Here is a 16,014-nt window from a genome sequence, read left to right on the forward strand (position 1 = left end):
AGCCACATGTAATGCTTTCTAAGGTAAGTCTCTACCCTGAGGTCGGAATATTAAATATGGCTCCACCTACATAAGTTAACTGTACAAGATTATCAATCATAAAAAAATCCCAGCAACTGACAATAGCAACTGGGGATCCAAATCCAAAGCAAAAAGGACACAGCTACCAGTGTCAGACAATGTTATAGACACGGGGACAGGGCTGCAGCTCGCCCTAACCCTGGGCGTCCACCATAGCGGGAGCCGGGTCACGCCTGGCACCTGCCCAGGGAAGCCTGGGTTGGGGGGCGGGGGCGGTGGAGGGTGCATTTTTGGCAATCCTGTGAGTAACTGTCTCCCCCAGGCTGCACCCTGACGGCCAGGTGGTCCTCAGGAGGTGTCGGTGTCCCTTCCGGGAGCAGCCATGCCGGGGCCTAAAGGTTGAGCAGCTCTGGAAAGCCACCCTCGGGAGATGACCCGCAGGCCAGCAAGTTCAGTGGTCCTCCAGCTGCCTCGCCTTGGCGCCTGCGGCGGAGAGGAAGTTTGTTAAAAGGAAAAGTTTGCCTTGGCCGGTACTTTGTTCCCTCGGAACCAGAGCGGCTGCTTTGGGTCAGCACTCAGCTGCCCTCCTGCCACCTGCGAGCAGAACCCGCCCACCAGGCCGCCTCAGCGGGGTCTCTTAAGCCCGATCCCGCCGAGGCTGCGGCTCCTAACCACTGGCATCACTGCCGGGACGCCCTCTGCAGAGTGGCCGGCAGCCCTGTCCAGGACAGGTCCTGTGCCGGCGCTTACCGGCCCCCCCAGCTGTCCTCACCCTGACGCACGGAAAGTTGCATCAGGCCCTGAGTCAACTGCCTTCCGCCCTGACTCACTGGAACCCAGCGGTCGGCCACTCCGGCCTGGCAGCGGCTGCGGCGTCCGCGCCTCCTCTGCGCCAGATAGCATCTAGCTAGACAGGCCTCGTCAGCCACTGCCCGGCCCAGCACTCACCCCCCGCCCCGCAGCTCTTCTGTCCCCATGCGGTCATCTCTGTCATCTAAAAACCTTCGCAATCCCCCAGCTCCCGCCCCACTTCCTCTGCTCCCCTCTAAAGTGAAACTTCTTGAAGAATTATCTACCACTGTCTTTGCAGGCAGGCCTTCTCCCCCCACCACGTCACCAAAACTGCCCTTGTGACCGATGTCCCCCGGCGCTCAGCTCTGTCATCACAACCCCTCTGTGCTTGGCTACACCCTCCCTGAGCCCTGTGTCTGGCGCTTCTCCCCCTCCTGGCTTGGGAGGGGCCCCGGCTCAGCGCTGGGCCCTCTTCTCTCCCTCCCTCCCTCCCTCCCTCGGTGACTGTGGACCATCCATGCGGTGACAGTGCCCAGGGCCGTATCTCTAACCTGACCCTCTCCCAAATCCGGGCTCAGACATCTCCCCGCCCGTGTCCTTCCCCGCCTGGATAACCATCTCGAACTTAACCTGTCCAAACACAAACTCCCAGCTTGCCCTACAAAGCCTGCTCGCCAGTCCCTCCCCGATGTCCTCACAGCGACATCCGCTCATGGCTCAGCAGACTTGCAGCCCTCACCTCGGCCTCACGCCCACCCATCCACACCTCCTTCAAAACGCACTGGGATCTCTGCCCTCCCAGCCCCAGACCCCACTGTCGCCACCCCTGGCCCAGGTGGCACCCGGCGCACTCTCCGCCCCTCCTGGGATCGGGCACCCCAGGCAGCAGGAGAGAGGACTGTACCTTCCTCGCGGGCCTTCCCTAGGCTTCCCCGGCCACATCCCCGTTCACGTAATCCGGTTCCCCGTCCTCGTCCGGGCTTCCCGGGGAGGGCAGTGCGTCTTGCCAGACGTGCTCTGCAGACCGGTGGGCAGAAGGGGGGGTGGAGGGTTCCCACGGACACACCCGCCACTGTTCCCCGAGCGGGACGCCCGGGCTCGGGCCCCCTGACCCCACAAAGCAGCCGCGGGAACTGCTCCCGAGGTGGCGGCTGAGGGAGCCCTGGCAAGATTTGAGGCCTCTGCAGCTGCCGGTGCACGGGGGGCTCCCCTGCGGGACCCCGGCCCTGCTGGAGGGAAGCCCACCCGGCCCAGCCCCTCCGAGCCTGCCCCCGTGGACCCCCGGAGCCACCTACCCACGGCCCTCCTGGACTCCCGCCACTGGCGGATGGATGCCGAGTTCTGATAATCCTCACACTCCTCGTTGTCTGTGGGAGAGCACAGGGACAGGGACTGGAGGAGGGGCGGCCACCCACCAGTCCTAGGGCCGCCGCTCCGCAGAGGCCGCCCTCGTGCTGGGCAGCCGCAGCGACGGAGCTCGCCTCAGCTCACCCCCACCGCGGCCAGGAGCTGACAGGGACACCAGGGCGCTACGTTACCTGAAGGCACCAGAGATAGGAGATGAGGGAGAGCCCCGGGCCCCGAGGCGGAGAGCTGTGAGCAGCGGGCCTCACCAGAGGTCCTGGGCTTGCAGATGAGCACGTTCTCGTAGGAATTGGTGTCATCGTCGTCTGCCAGGGAGAGGGGAGAGGGCACGGGGTGGGCCCTGCAGACGGCCTGGCTCGTCCTCCCTCCTCGTCCTGCTCTCCCTTTGCAGATGACCTGTCCCGCCAAGCCCCAGCCCTCTGGGTCCCCCAGGGCCACGAGCCTTCTCTGGACAAGCTTCCCAACGGGCGCTGGCCTGGCCCCCTCAGGCTCCACCCCGGGCTCCTTCTCTGTCTCCCGAGGTCCCACCTGAAAGCACTGGGGAGGGGGCGGTCGGGGGGTGGGCCCCTCAGAGCCTGGCACCCCATCACCTCCCTGCACCGGGGAAGCTGAGCTCTGACACGCCCCCACCCAACGGTCCATCTGTGACGAAGGGGCTCCAAGAAATGAGCTCCCCCCAGTTCAGAAGCGGCCAGGGTGGGCGAGGACCTCCAACACCTGCCCCGGCATGGCCCGGGCACCTCTCAGCAGGCAGCACCCGCCCTCCGTCTTCAGTTCCTCTTTCTTGAAGCAAAGGTGTTCAGAGCCTGCAGGGCGCAGCGCCCACCAGCAAGGCTGCCCCGGGCCAGGGCCTTCCAGGGCCCCGTCTGTGCCCGTCAGGAGCTGCCCGTCCTCCCCCGTCCACCCTCAGCTGCCCCTCTGGGTCCCTCCGCTGTGGCCCAGTCCACCCTCCCAGTGCCTCCACCCACACCTCCCATGCTGGCTGGCGGCCACCCTGCCCGGAGCGTGGCTCCTGCGGCCGAGCTTCCACGCCACTTCTTCCCCGCCCACCCGCCTCACCTTCCGAGGGCTTGGGGAGCTGCTCCCAGCTGTAACAGTGCCCGACAATGGGGTCTCTGACCGAGAGAGCAGACACAGCACAGGTTGTGGGGGGTGGGCCCGAGGTCGGGGTGGGGTCCCTTAGGGGGACAGTGAGGCTAGGGCTGCTCCGGCCATCACTCGCCAGGGGGCCCGTGGGGGCCCTGCCAGGGTCACCCCTCATCCCTCCACCCGCACTTCCCTGAGCTCCCAAGCCACTGGGGGCTGGAGAGGTAGCCTGGCTCTGGCCACCTTGCTGCGTGGCCTTAGGCCAGTCCCTGCCTGTCCTGGGCCAGGCTTTGCCCATCTGTGAGACAGCTGACCTCCCCTTCCTGCAGCTCGTCTCTGGGTGACACAGCATGGGTCTCGCCCACCCCCAGAGCGGGGCCATGTCCCCATCCCACAAAGCCACGATCATGCTCCCGCCGCGGCCCCAAGCGGCTGTGTTCTAGGGCGGACGGCAGTTCCTAGACCAGGAAGCTGAGATCAGGAGGGACTTGGGGACGGCCAGGGCAGGGACAAGGCCCCTCACATGTAGCCTGCATCCGATCCGTGTCTGCTTCCTGCAGGGCGAGGCGAGAATTAGGCCTGAGCTCCTGGGCTGTGGCCTCCCCCGTACCCCCACCCCGCCCCGGAAGCCACTTACCTTTGCTGAAGTTCTGGTACCTGGGGGACGGGGGCTCTGGAAGAGAGGCCAGGCTCGTTGCTCCCCTCCCCGGCCCGCCTCCCATCAAGGGTGGCCTGGGTGTTCCCAGCGTTCCCACCTTTGCCCGCGCTCCCTGTCCCCTCGGGGGGGGGGGGGGGGGGGGTTGTAAGTGTGTGAGGGCGCCCCCCACCAGGCCAATCCCATGAGCCCACCCAGCCCAGCTTGTGGGTCTCTCCTGACCCCGTAGGACCCCCGTCCACAGCACCTGTACCACCAGGTGCTCACCTTAGTCCCACCTGAGCTAGCCCCGCCCTGCCTGCCCCTCACTCACCCTCCAGGCCCGGGGAGAACTGCAGCAGCTTGTCCTTCCTGCGGGGGTGCGGTAGGTGGGGGCTGAAGGAGGGACAGGCCCCAGGCCCCAGGGCTCTGAAGGCCCAGGCCACATCCCCCCACCCCCGTGGGGACACCCTGGGGTCTGGGGAGGGGGTGAGGTCTAGGCCTGGGCTCAGCCAGGTGGGGACCCCCGGCGCCCTCCTTCTCATTGCTCCCCGTGGGGCTGCGACTCCCTCGGGGCCCAAGACAGGGAGCCCACTCCTACCTCGTGTGTGCCACGTCACAGGCCGTGTCCCCCAGGGGCCCTGGCCAGGGATGCCCAACCACTGCAAAGGGCAAGCGGGTGTCGGCTGGGCCCCAGGCCACGCCCACCAGCCCAGCCCCCTCCCCCTTCCCCCACCCAGATCAGGCCTGGCCACGGTGTCGGGGCAGTGGGGAAAGAAGGGACCTTGTCAGGGACACCCCCGAGCCCAGCCCCTGGACCCTCCGGGACTCACAGGAGTAGGTCTGGGCCACCGCAAAGCTCTGCCGGCTCTCTTGCCTGGGAACACACGGGCTGTGCTGAGCCAGGTCCTGGCCCCCCACAGCCCCGGGGACACAGGGGCAGGAGAGAGGGACAGAGAGGGACGAGGAACAAGAGAGGAGGGACAGGCCAGGGCCGTAGCCAGGAGGAGCTGCCCCTCCAAGCCTCAGACTCACAGTCCACCTGGTGCCCCCGTTCCCTGGACACCCCCCACTGGGTGCCCACCCCTCACACGGGGCCCAGGGTTGGAGCCCAGGTGCAGCCAGACCCACCCCCCACGGCCTCAGCGGGGCCATGTCCTGCTGGTGGTCCCATGTCCTGAGCGGGTAGCACTGGGGGAGGCGGCCCTGAGATTCTGGGGTAGAGGAAGCTGTTTAGGGACCCAGCAGTGACTTGGGGCAAATGATTTCAGCCAGGAATGACAGAGAGACTGCCCCCCACCTGCTGCCCCCGGGAGAGTTTGCCATTCCTAGGAGAGTACACCCTGGGGATGCGCAAACCACCAAACGACTGCTGAGACAACGTCTTGGCTTAGCAGGCTCAGCTAGGGACCTCGCCATCCCTCGGGCTCTCCCTCTGCCTTTGAGACAGACCCCTGATTTTCACTTAGGCAGCCCTGTGCCCACCTAAGAGACCATATTTCCCAGGCTTCCTTATACCTAAGCATGGCCATGTGATTAAACTCTGACCCATGAAATACAAGCCAGGGTTGTTGATGTTTGTAAGAAATCTCCTTAAATGGGGGCACTGCCAACTGGAGTACACTTTTTGTGTCCTTATCCCTTCTTTCTCCCTGCTGCTTGGAATGCTGAGATGAGGGCTGGAGCTCCAGCTGCCATCTTGGGCCATGAAGTGTTCTTGAGACTGGAAGGCGCCATTAGAGATGGTGGAACTGATTAATCATTAAAGGTTTTGGGCTCCTCTCCTGGGCCAGAATGGGTACCTGGCCTAGCCTTCTAGGGGCTCCCGAGGGACTGGGGGTCAGGGTGGCCTGATTTAGGAGAGAGTCAGACACACGGCTTCTTGGAGGAGGGGGTGCCGGAGCTGGGCCTGGTGCCTGCAGCAGTTGCTTCATGCAGGCTGGTGGGATGGAACCGACCAAGGCGAGAGGTTGAGAGGCAGGAGAAGGCATTCCAGGGAGGAGAACACCCAAGGCTCGAGTTCCGCCTCCCCATGGGGACATTTAGCTTTTGGCCCTGACTGTCTGTGGCTCTGAGATCAATTAGGGGCCCTGGTGGGCAGGGACTGAGGGAGAAGGGGAGGTGCCTGAGGAGGCAGGGCCATGGGGGCACTGGGGAGCTTGCAGGCGGGCAGGCCAGGAGGCCAAGTGGCCAAAAAAGTCCGGAAAGGTCCAGCCCTGGCCCGGGGTGGGGGTGAGGGGCAGGGATGGGAAGATTCTATTTTCAAATCTCACTGTGGTTTTTCAGTTGCAAAAGGAAATGAGGAAGTGTGTGTGCATGTGCGTGTGTGTGTGTTGTGTGTGTGTGTGTGTACATGCATGCCTGCCTGGGGTACACGCAAGTGCAGCACTGCATGCGTGAGAAGTGCGTGTGGAGTGGTCTCAGGCCTCTGGACCACAGTCATTCATTCTCTGAATCAAAGGGCACCAGTGGCTGCCGCCATCACGCCCAGGGCTGCTCTTGGGCTTCAGCCCCAGTGCCTGGTCCGCAGTGTCCAGCACACTGACCCTCCCTGACCCCCCAGGGGACGCGTCCACACCGTCTCCTGAGCTTTAGCGTCTCCGGGGGGTCTCGGATGAGGCTGACATTTCACTTTGTGCCCCTCTCTGTCTCCCCCGTTGCACTGGCAGGGCAGTTTCCTCCGTCTGCCCTTGGGCTGGGGTCGGAGGGAGGCTGATGACACAGGTGCCTGGACCTCCCGAGGGGCTCGTGGGCAAGCTGGAGAGTGGCTGGCCCAGCAGCCCAGGTGTCCCCGCTCCCCTACCTCTCCCCGTCCCAGACTGTGACAGGGCCTGGACAGCCCCTCTCCCTCCCTGACTGCTGGGGACTGGCCAGACCCCGGAAGGGTGAGGGACGAGGGACAGGGTGCTGGGAATGCCCTTGGGGACTCTGCGGCCACTCACAGACTTCTCTGCTGATAGATTTTCTCGGACCTCTTTGCACCTGCAAGAACAGGCCGGGATTAGCAACTGGCCGGGAGCCAGTGGGCCTGAGGTCCGAGGCCCCCCACGTCTGGTCTCCCCTGTGTCCTCTGCAGGCCTCGGGCAGGACGTGGGGGCGGAGCCCCCAACCAGGGGGGCCACCCGACACTGAGAGGGTATTTGTTTACCCTTTTTTAAGAGCGGAGAGCTTAGATAATGTGGCCGCCAGGCACCTGCTCTGGCCCCGGACACCGCCTTACCCAGCAAAGTCAAACCCCCACAGCGAACTAAACCCACGGCATTCAGGGCAGTTTGGGGCCACCGGCGCCCTTGGGGTCGCCTCGCCAGGCCCATCCGACTGCCGCTTCTGACCACAGCCAGGTCTTTGCCTGAGAGGGCCTCGGGGACACCCCGTGACCGCCTTCTCCCCCTCACGCCCCAGCACCCCCTTACCTGGGCGGGAGCAGCGCACACACAGGCTGGCCGCCACCCCCAGCAGCAGCAGCGCCACCCCGGGCCACAGCAGCTCGGTCCCGGTCCCCGAGCTCATGTCTGCTCCTGGCGTCCCCTCCTGCAGTGCTGCAACGGGGCACAGGTGAGCAGGGGCCGCCCCCGGAATCCCGCCCCACACTCGGGTTCCTGACCCCGCTGTGCCTCGGCAGCGCCACCTTCCCGCCCTCCTGCGGCCGGGCCAGCACGGAGCCAGCCCTGTTCGCCAGTGGGACCCCAAGCCAGCACCCCTGGCTCTCGGCCATCGTCACTCTTGCTAAGTGCTGGAAGCGCACGGTCCCACGCACACTCTTGCTCAATGCAGACAACCCCGTCTTTTGAGGGTGAGGTTCACCCCGCTTCATAAACTGAGAAACCGAGGCCGGAGAGCTCACAGCAGCTAAGCGGACAGACAGGATTCCAGCCCCAGGCCTCCTGCAAACCCACCTTGGCCCCCTGAGGTCGGAGTCCATAGTCCCCGCCTGCACAGGACCCCCCAGTACCTCTGACCAACCTAGAGCCCCATAGGGCTCTTCTCTGCCTCCTGGGGGACCTGGGAAAGGGATTCCCATCCCCATACCATCTGTGAAGTCAGGGAAGGCTTCTCAGAGGAGGTGGCCCGAGGGCATGAGCTGGGACGACTGGGGAGAGGGGGCTGGAGAGAGGATGATCTGGGGAGAGCGTCCCTGAGCCCCTGCTGGCACTGGGCCGGCTTCCTTGGGGCCACGCCATGATGGCTGGGCCTCAGGGAAGCCACACGCAGCCACACGCCCTGGCCTGGGGAACAGAAGGGCTTCCAAGAAGAATTGTTGCAACTATAAAGAGACTCGTCCTCCTCATGATGGCTGGGGACACTCCTGAGGGTGACGGGGTCTCTGAGGACGCTCAGTAGTGCATCTGCTCTTGCTCGCCTGTTCTCCTGCCTCTGCCAGGGTTCGGCAGGGGTCCCCCATGCCACGGCCAGGGAAGGCGGGGCTGAGAGCGGAGACAGGACTGCAGTAGGGGTGCTCCGTGCTGCCGCCTCCTGTGCCGACCCCCTCGCTCGCCTTGTGACCCTGGACAAGGCTCAGAGCCTCTCCGAGCTTCCTGAGCCATCTGGTGAAGATGACACGGAATCCCCAGCCAGGGGCCCGTCACAGAGAAGCTCTTCCTTCCCCAAAGCCAGTGAGTCAGTGGGAACGAGTGAATGCCCGGATCGTGTGACCCGCACGACCCACGTCACCCCAGGATGTTGTCTGGGGGGAGCTCGGCCCCCACTCCCCCCCCCACTCTGGCTCGGTGCCTGCCGCCCAGGGTGGGCTCCCCCGCCAGCCCCTCTGCCACGGCCCACGGCTATCTCAGGCCTTGTGACCTAGGAGCACCTGGTCTTGGAGGGAGGACTCCTGGGATTGAACCCTGCCTATGCCTGGGAGCCTCGGAGGCTCAGTTTCCTCATCTATGAAATGGGAATGAATCCAGCGCTTTCCTCACAGGGTGGTTGGGGTGATAAGTGGCCCGGCCCGGCTCACGGTCGCGGCTTCCTGGAGAGAGACCTGCGGGGGTCTTATTTATGGCCGGCTGGTTTGGGTGCCTCCCTCACTCTACTGACCCTTGACATCTCTGTCCTTCGGTCAGGACAGTGACTCTGCTCCCCAAAGGCATTCAGGCACAGACCCACGGGCGGGTCTCACACAGGCGTGACAGCTGGGACGCAGTCCAGCAGCAGCCGACTCGAGTCCACTTGGCCTCCAGGAGCAAGGCTGGCTCTCGGCCCGACGTTCAGGACCCTTCCAGGGCACTGCCCCCCCCGCCCCGGGATAGAGAGTCCTCCGTCCCAGAGGGCCCCGACTCCCAGAGACCCTCCTGCCTCCTGGAGCCTGCCATCCTGGGACAAGCAGAACCCCTGGGGCTCCCCCAGGCTGGGCAGGGTGCGGGGCAGGCCTGTCTGGTAGACTCACCCCTTCTCGAGACGCTGTGTGTAGCACAGGGCTGGGCCCTGGCTGGGCATGACCCCTGTGACCCCTAGCCCTCGAGGTCCCTGAGGCCCTGAGCAGTGGGAAGGGGCAGCAGGGGTGGTCTGCTTGGTCCAGGGTTGGCCGAACGGCCTGCAGCGAACACAGTGGAGAACTTGGCGGGAGCTCGCCCACCTGGCTGCCCCCAGACACACGCAGGCCTGCGCCTCCCACAGCGTCCCCCACAGGGGCCTGGGAGGGGCTGGGACCTGAGGGGAGCCAGGGCCGGTTTGTGGGGCAGCTCTGTGACGGACTCCATGGCCCGTGCCCCAGCTGCACGGCAGCACGTGTGAGAGACCCCCCGCCCAGCCCCCTCGTCCAAGGGAGCAAGGGGAGCCTCAGAGAGGCGCAGACAGTGTCTCAGGTCACACAGCGAGAGAGGCACAGAGCCAGGATCCTCGCCCATGCAGTCCGGCCACAAATGCCACACGCCTTCTCCCATTTTTATATTAAATTTGAAGAAATCATGAACTAGTTCTGAAAGCAGAGACTGAAATTTGACAAACACTCATGTGTCTGCCCCAGACTGAGTAAGTTCTGTCTCTGTCTCTGCCTCTCGCTCTCACGCTTGCTCCCGCCGGGTTCTGAGAGCAGGTGGGGGGAGCGTGGGGGAGGAGCTGGGCCCCCCAGGAGAGGCGCCCGTGTTCCCCAGAAGGCCCCAAGGGGCCGGCAGGGCTGGGTGGGGAGGGGAGCGAGGCGGCTGCCACCGGCAGTTCTCAGGCCGAAATAGCAGAAAGGGAAGTGGGCAGTTTCCATATGAACAAGGTTTGCAGAGGGCCGGCTTCGGGGAAGTTCGGGCTGGGCTGAGCCTCGGAGCCTCGGAGATCACCCTGTCCAGTCCCCCAGCCCTCCCCGTGCTGTGGATGGGGAAACTGAGGCCCAGCGGGGCGGGAGACGGACAGGGCCTTGCGGCGAAGTGAGAGGTGGATCCCAGCTGGAAGCCCTGGCCACTTGGGCTTCACGCCAGGCTGGCGAGGGGCCCCTCCGAGGGGGCTGTCCGTGCGCAGGTGGCCGGAGGGAGAGAGGGGGCAGCGGGGCCCAGGCAGTGATGCGGATGGTGAAGACAGGGTGGCTGGGGGCCTGGCCAGCCAGGGCCACCTGTCACAGAGCCAGGCACCAAGAGCCCCTTGGAGCCCCGGCAGAGAGTGGCGGGTGGCCAGAGGCTGGGTGGGGGTGGAAGAGACAGTAGCTTCCCCCGCCTGGGGCAGGACCTGGGCACACTGACCGGCCTGCGGAGCCTCACTCTCGTCCCGCAGCCCTGTGGCAGGGGTGTCACGTCCCATTTTGCAGATGAAGAAACTGAGGCTCATGGCCCAGGCGGCCGCTTTCCTGGCTCCCGGCAGCCCCTTGCCAGTCTCTGGCAGTGACGGAACCACCCCGGGGCTTCCCGGCTGCGCGGGCTGGGCTTGGGGAGGCGAGGGCAGGAGGGGCTGGGGCTCCAGAAACAGGCTGCTCCCCGAGGGCCGCAGGCCGGGGCGCAGGGGCGGGAGTGGGGCCAAGGGAGGGGCCCGTGTCTCCTAGGGAAGGCTTACCTGAGGGTCGAGGGCTCCTCATTGCGGCCACCCCATCCCGAGCCCACACACCTGCCCGAGCTGATGCCAACGCCACACACACCGGCGGGCAGCGGGCAGGCGACAGGCTTCCTGTCAGCCCCGAGTCACCCTCACATCCGCTGTGTGCCGGACAGACGCAGCTACAGGCAGATGGGGCGGGGGGCGGGGAGAGTCAGAGAGAAGCAGGCCGAGCGAGAACAGGAAGACGTGGACACACACATGTAAACACAGAAAGCGACACAGAGAGGAAGAGAGTCACGCACCGAGGCACAGGGAAAAGAAGAATGAAACCGAGGCGCTCGCACGGGCGGAGCGGGCAGAGCGAGCAGGAAGGACACGTGCAGAAACGCACGCCCCGCTGAAGACACGCAGAGGAAGAGACCGCACGACGGAGACAAAGAGGGACAGGTCGTGACAGGTAGTGACAGCCTGAGATGGACCAAGAGACACAGAGACACACACACGCGCTGTCAGAGCCCCAGAGGACAAGACAGACAGACACAGACGCGGGACACGGGTGGGCAGGGACGGAGACGCGTGGCCGATGCGTGTGAGCGCGGAGCAGATGAAACAACCGACCACACAAGGGGGGTGCACAGAGGCCGCGGGACGGGATCGAGCTGCAGCGGGGGAGGAAGGACAGTCCTGTCCTGCTCGGGGCCCGCTGGGAGCCCCGTCACCCCCACCGCGCAGTCAGGGCTCCTGGCTCGAGGCACAGGACAGGCTCGGATCGCAGCCACATCCGTCCAGCGCCACCTGTGTGCCTGGTCCTGGCCCTTGGGCATCTCCAGAGGTGACGGTGGAGCGAGACAGTCAGCGTCCTGGCACCTGGGAGAGGTCACTAAACGCGCACCCAGCAAGTCGTGTGCTGGGCCTTGTGCTACTGTCCTTGAGCAACTTGCATCCCAACTATTAGTGGCATCCACCTGCTAGACACCAGGGAAGAGCAGGGGGGTGTGGCACTTCAGAAGCCCGGCCCCCAGCCCGGGACTCCTCTGGGCCGGGGGCTGGGCTTCTGTTTCAGCCCTGGTCACGGGCCAGGCGAGGTGGCAGCACAGACCGGCGGCCGGGCCGCACTGCTGCCACCCCGTGGGCAAGGAGGGCAGCGCACACCCGCCTCCCGTGGTGCAAGTAGGACGGAACAAGGCCATCAGCTCCCAGATCTGTGCTGTGCAAGTAACACACGCCCCCTCATTCTGTCCAGCACAGTGACAGGTAGGAAGACAGAGGCTCGTGGAGGTGAGGGTGCATTTGAACCCAGACCCCAAAGGCAGTCCTCCTCGCCGGGACCGCTTGTTTTGTCTGGCCCCTCCTCACACAATGGGCACAGCCTGCATGGATGGGCACAGTCCCCCTGCCCAGGACTGTGCGCGTGGCCCCTCTCTGCTCTCTGCTCCTTCCTGGGCCTGCGCACTGGGAGGTGCTGGAGAGGGGTGACCTCTGGCCACGGCCAAGTCGGGGGGTCCACCCACAGTGGGGCCCAGGGACCAGTTTGGACCCTCCATGGGTCCACTTTTCCAGCCACAAAACAAGGGGGCTGAAAACCCCAGGACCCTTGGTGGCTGGACCTGAGTGGAAAGAGGACATGTCCCCCTGTCTGGCCAATTCGCATATTCTCCAAGCCTCATCCACCAGTCAGCCGTGAATTTGAAAATAAACTTTAAAAAACTGGGTGTTCGTGCCCAGTTGTATAAATTCTAGTGCACTTAGGTGTTAAAAACAACTCAATGGTTTTTAGTATATTACATTTTTTAAAATTGTGATAAAATATACATGGTATAACGTAAGATTTACCATTTTTACCATTTTAAAATGTGCATTAAGTGGCATTAATTACATTCAATGCTGTGCAGCCATCGCCACTATTTCTAGAACTTTTTCATCACTGAACAGGGCTTTGCAGTTCACAGCTGAGTTGTGTGCACATTTGTCATAGAAGCAAGACACCGAGACAGTAATGCAAGAAGCTCTAAACGATTCTGGGGGCCATAATCCCAGCAATTTGGGAGGCTGAGGTGGGAGCATCTCTTGCGGTCAGGAGTTTGAGACCAGCCTGGGCAACATATCAAGACCCCGTCTCTACAAAACAGAGAAAAATCAGCCAGGCGTGGTGGTGCACACCTGCAGTCCCAGCTACTCAGGAGGCTGAGGCAGGAGGATGGCTTGAGCCCAGGAGGCGGAGGCTGCAGTGAGCTATGATGATACCACTGTACTCCAGCCTGGGGGACAGAGGAAGACCCCATTTCTAAAAAAAAAAAAAAAAAAAAAAAAGCCTAGTTCTGGGGCTGAGAATCTTCCAGGGTCATACATGCCTTAAAGCCTGATGGCTATTGATTTTCTTGAGAAAAATGCACCTCAGGAACCCACTTACCCAACTGAATCTAGAACATTCCATCCTTCGGCCTCCTACCACCTAAGTAATTGCTATCTTTTTGTCATGTATACGTATTTAGAAGTATTTAATTTTATATGTGAAGAAAGCACCATGTTGTACGTAAGCGCTTGGGGCTTATTTTCCACCTCTTAGCATTTCTACGACCCACCAGTGTCGCATGTGGCATCATTCCTTCAGCGTGCTGCGCGACAGTCCCTTATCTTAACATGGTTTCTCTCTCGCTCCATCGGACATCAAGTTGGTTTCACGCTTTTGCCGCCGTGTGCGTTATTTCTCTCAGGCACACAGCTGGGAGGGGACCCAGAGTATGGGAACGTTCAGTCTCCAGGTTAATTTTCAAAGTGGCTGTCCCCGTTTACACTCTCACCTGTAACATGTAAGACACCCACAAACCTTCCAGCAGTGGGCTTGTCGGGCTTTTTGATTTTTAACATTTCAATGGGGATAAAATAGGTTTTCATTTCCCCGAAGCCTTATTAACGACTCCTTGATCACTCATGAGGCCTGGGCATTGTTTTTTGGATGTATTTCATCTTTTGTGAAATACCTGCTAAGATACTGCTTAGATTTCTACTGGGCTGCTTTCTTCTTACCGATTTGTAGGAACTCTACATATAGCCATGATCTTTTTTCAATTTGTAACTTGTTTTTCCATTTTATGCTTTGATAAAATATTTTTTTTTTTAAAAAATGTGGTGAGCATATTCTTAACTCCAACAGAGTCCGAGGCACGAGAAAGGCCTCTACCAATTCCAAGGAATCCTGGTGCTGTTCGTGCAATGTCTGATGCGTCCCCTCCCGATCTCGTGGAGGAAAAGCCGGGGGCGTCCACTACCTCCCAGGGCGCAGGAACCAGCAGGTACAGGAAACAAGCTCTCTCCAGGGCCCAAGCTGAACACGGAAAGCCTGCCCTGGGAAACGGTGCCTTCATCTGTGTATTTAACATTTTACAGAGCTAGAGGGCGGCTCCAGATGGCGGGCGAGGCCAGCAGGAGGTTATAATTAAGTACCTAGTCTGCGTTATTTTGGTTCACTTTCATACCAAACAGTCGCAGAGGGAGGACTCTAAGATGGGTTTCGCAAGTGAGAAAGTGACTCACAACACCTCAACACCGTTAAAGGTTGGTCAAAACACAAAAGGAAGAGCGAAGCGTCTCACCAAAGAAACAAAACCGGAGGTGGCCGGAGACAGCCCCACTTGGTGACCGAAGCCCGGAGAGCCCGGCCCCTGCCCCTCTGCGCAAGGACTTCCTTCAGGGCGGGCGTTCCAGGCTGTTTCACCGCCCTGCACGCCAGGCAAACCCAAGTTCTGGGTTAAGTAATTGGCTCTTCTTGTTCTAGACTTAGCCGCTGTTAAGCAATCTCTCTCACTAAAGCCGGGCTGTCCCCTGGGAATCACCAATGGAGTGGCGCCAGGTGACGGTGCCGACCCCTCCCCTTCTTGCCCAGCGCGCACCTGCCAACCTCTTTCCTCTCTGCCTCCTGCTAAGACCTCCGCGGAGCAGCAAGGATTGAGTCACCACGGAAAGCCAGGTGTCTGGAGGTCGGCTGTGGACGTTTCCCTCCCTGGGCTCTGGAGCCCAAACCACAGAAACGCTGTCAAAGTGAGTCACCAAGTACCAGGCCCAGGAGAAAGGGTCCCACCCTGCTAAAACGGAGCCCGAGGAAAGGACATTCTTCAGAAAGGGCCTCCGGTGGCACACCATGAAGTCTTGGCTCTCTGTAGTCAGTTTTAGAACCGGAGAGAGAAGCCAGGTACCAGCTACCTGTCTAAACCCTTCCCTGGAGCACCGACATGGCGCCAATTTTTAAAAAATGACTCTCCGTCTGGGGACTCATCTGGGGACATACGTCCCCTTAATTCGGTTACTTACGGATGGGAGGCAGGTACCAGAAAGCTTTACTTATCTACCCGCCAAGGGAATGTGCTTGTCGTGAGAAGTAACCGTGGCACAGCTACAGCAACGTTCTGGGCAGGCCGGGAGACAGCCGCACAAGCTCCACCAGTATTAGAACACCCCGCGACGACTGTGAACCCCAGCTGACTGTTTCAAACACGGGAACATTCCGCAGGCCCTTCAGAGACGGAGCCCACGGGAACCTTGGGTAGAAGGCTCAGAGCTGGATTTCAAGTCGCTGGCCAGCCACAGAAAATCCCTACTGAAGGCAAAGTCCCAGCTCCTCAAATGAAGAGTAGGAGGGTTTCTCAGTCTTTGGGATCTCCCCGCTTAAAGAAAACACCAGGAGGCTCCCAGTCCTCTCCTGCACTCCCGCTCGGCTGGGGAGCAGTCCGAGCAACAGCCCCTCCAGGCACTCAAACAGCACCCGCCCTGCCCACCGTGTTCTTAAAATCCAGCTGTAGTCCTGGCTCGTGCATCACCCGAGGACGCCCCTAACTCACTGAGATCTGCATCGGGCCAGGCCTTTCCCAAACACACGTGGAAGCTCCGCACTCCGCCCACGGAGCTCACCTTTGCGCCCGGAAGTACCTTAGAAAAACCAGCAAATGGCAAAACACGTAGCAGTGCTCCCCCTCCCCCCACAGTGACCTGCGGGCCATGAAGCAGCACCCAGCAGTCGTGAGAATTTCTTTCACAAACAAGCAGTTGTCACAAGCAGGCACACATGGTGTAAATACTTGGTTTTCTCCATCTTGGAAAAAAAACATTATGTTCTTTACCTAACCAAAAACTACTACTGGACTTCTAAGGTTCCCGTCTGGTTAGCA

The 16,014-nt window shown here is 61.7% G+C and overlaps 1 protein-coding gene across 1 annotated transcript; it reads right to left on the reverse strand.

Annotated features, from left to right (window-relative positions):
* Positions 1 to 1,713: 1,713 nt before the first annotated feature.
* LAT2 (linker for activation of T cells family member 2) lies at positions 1,714 to 10,968 on the reverse strand. Its single transcript, XM_069486089.1, has 12 exons — positions 10,871 to 10,968; positions 7,312 to 7,437; positions 6,841 to 6,880; positions 4,732 to 4,775; positions 4,500 to 4,560; positions 4,233 to 4,270; positions 3,902 to 3,937; positions 3,788 to 3,818; positions 3,238 to 3,293; positions 2,352 to 2,483; positions 2,109 to 2,180; positions 1,714 to 1,830 (listed from the first exon to the last, which is right to left on the reverse strand). Exons 1-12 carry the CDS (start codon positions 10,890 to 10,892, stop codon positions 1,736 to 1,738), a joined length of 753 nt encoding a protein of 250 aa, XP_069342190.1. The 5' UTR covers positions 10,893 to 10,968; the 3' UTR covers positions 1,714 to 1,735.
* Positions 10,969 to 16,014: the final 5,046 nt, after the last annotated feature.

Source organism: Eulemur rufifrons, chromosome 14 (assembly GCF_041146395.1).
Source record: "Eulemur rufifrons isolate Redbay chromosome 14, OSU_ERuf_1, whole genome shotgun sequence".
Lineage (NCBI taxonomy): Eukaryota > Metazoa > Chordata > Mammalia > Primates > Lemuridae > Eulemur > Eulemur rufifrons.

Excerpts from the sequence above, each read along its gene's own strand:
- LAT2 (XM_069486089.1), bottom strand. The coding sequence starts at position 10,892 with ATGAGGAGCCCTCGACCCTCAG. Across the intron at positions 4,271-4,499 it reads TGTGACGTGGCACACACGAG|GAAGGACAAGCTGCTGCAGT; the intron begins GTAGGAGTGGGC and ends GCACCCCCGCAG. Across the intron at positions 3,819-3,901 it reads GTACCAGAACTTCAGCAAAG|GAAGCAGACACGGATCGGAT; the intron begins GTAAGTGGCTTC and ends CTCGCCCTGCAG.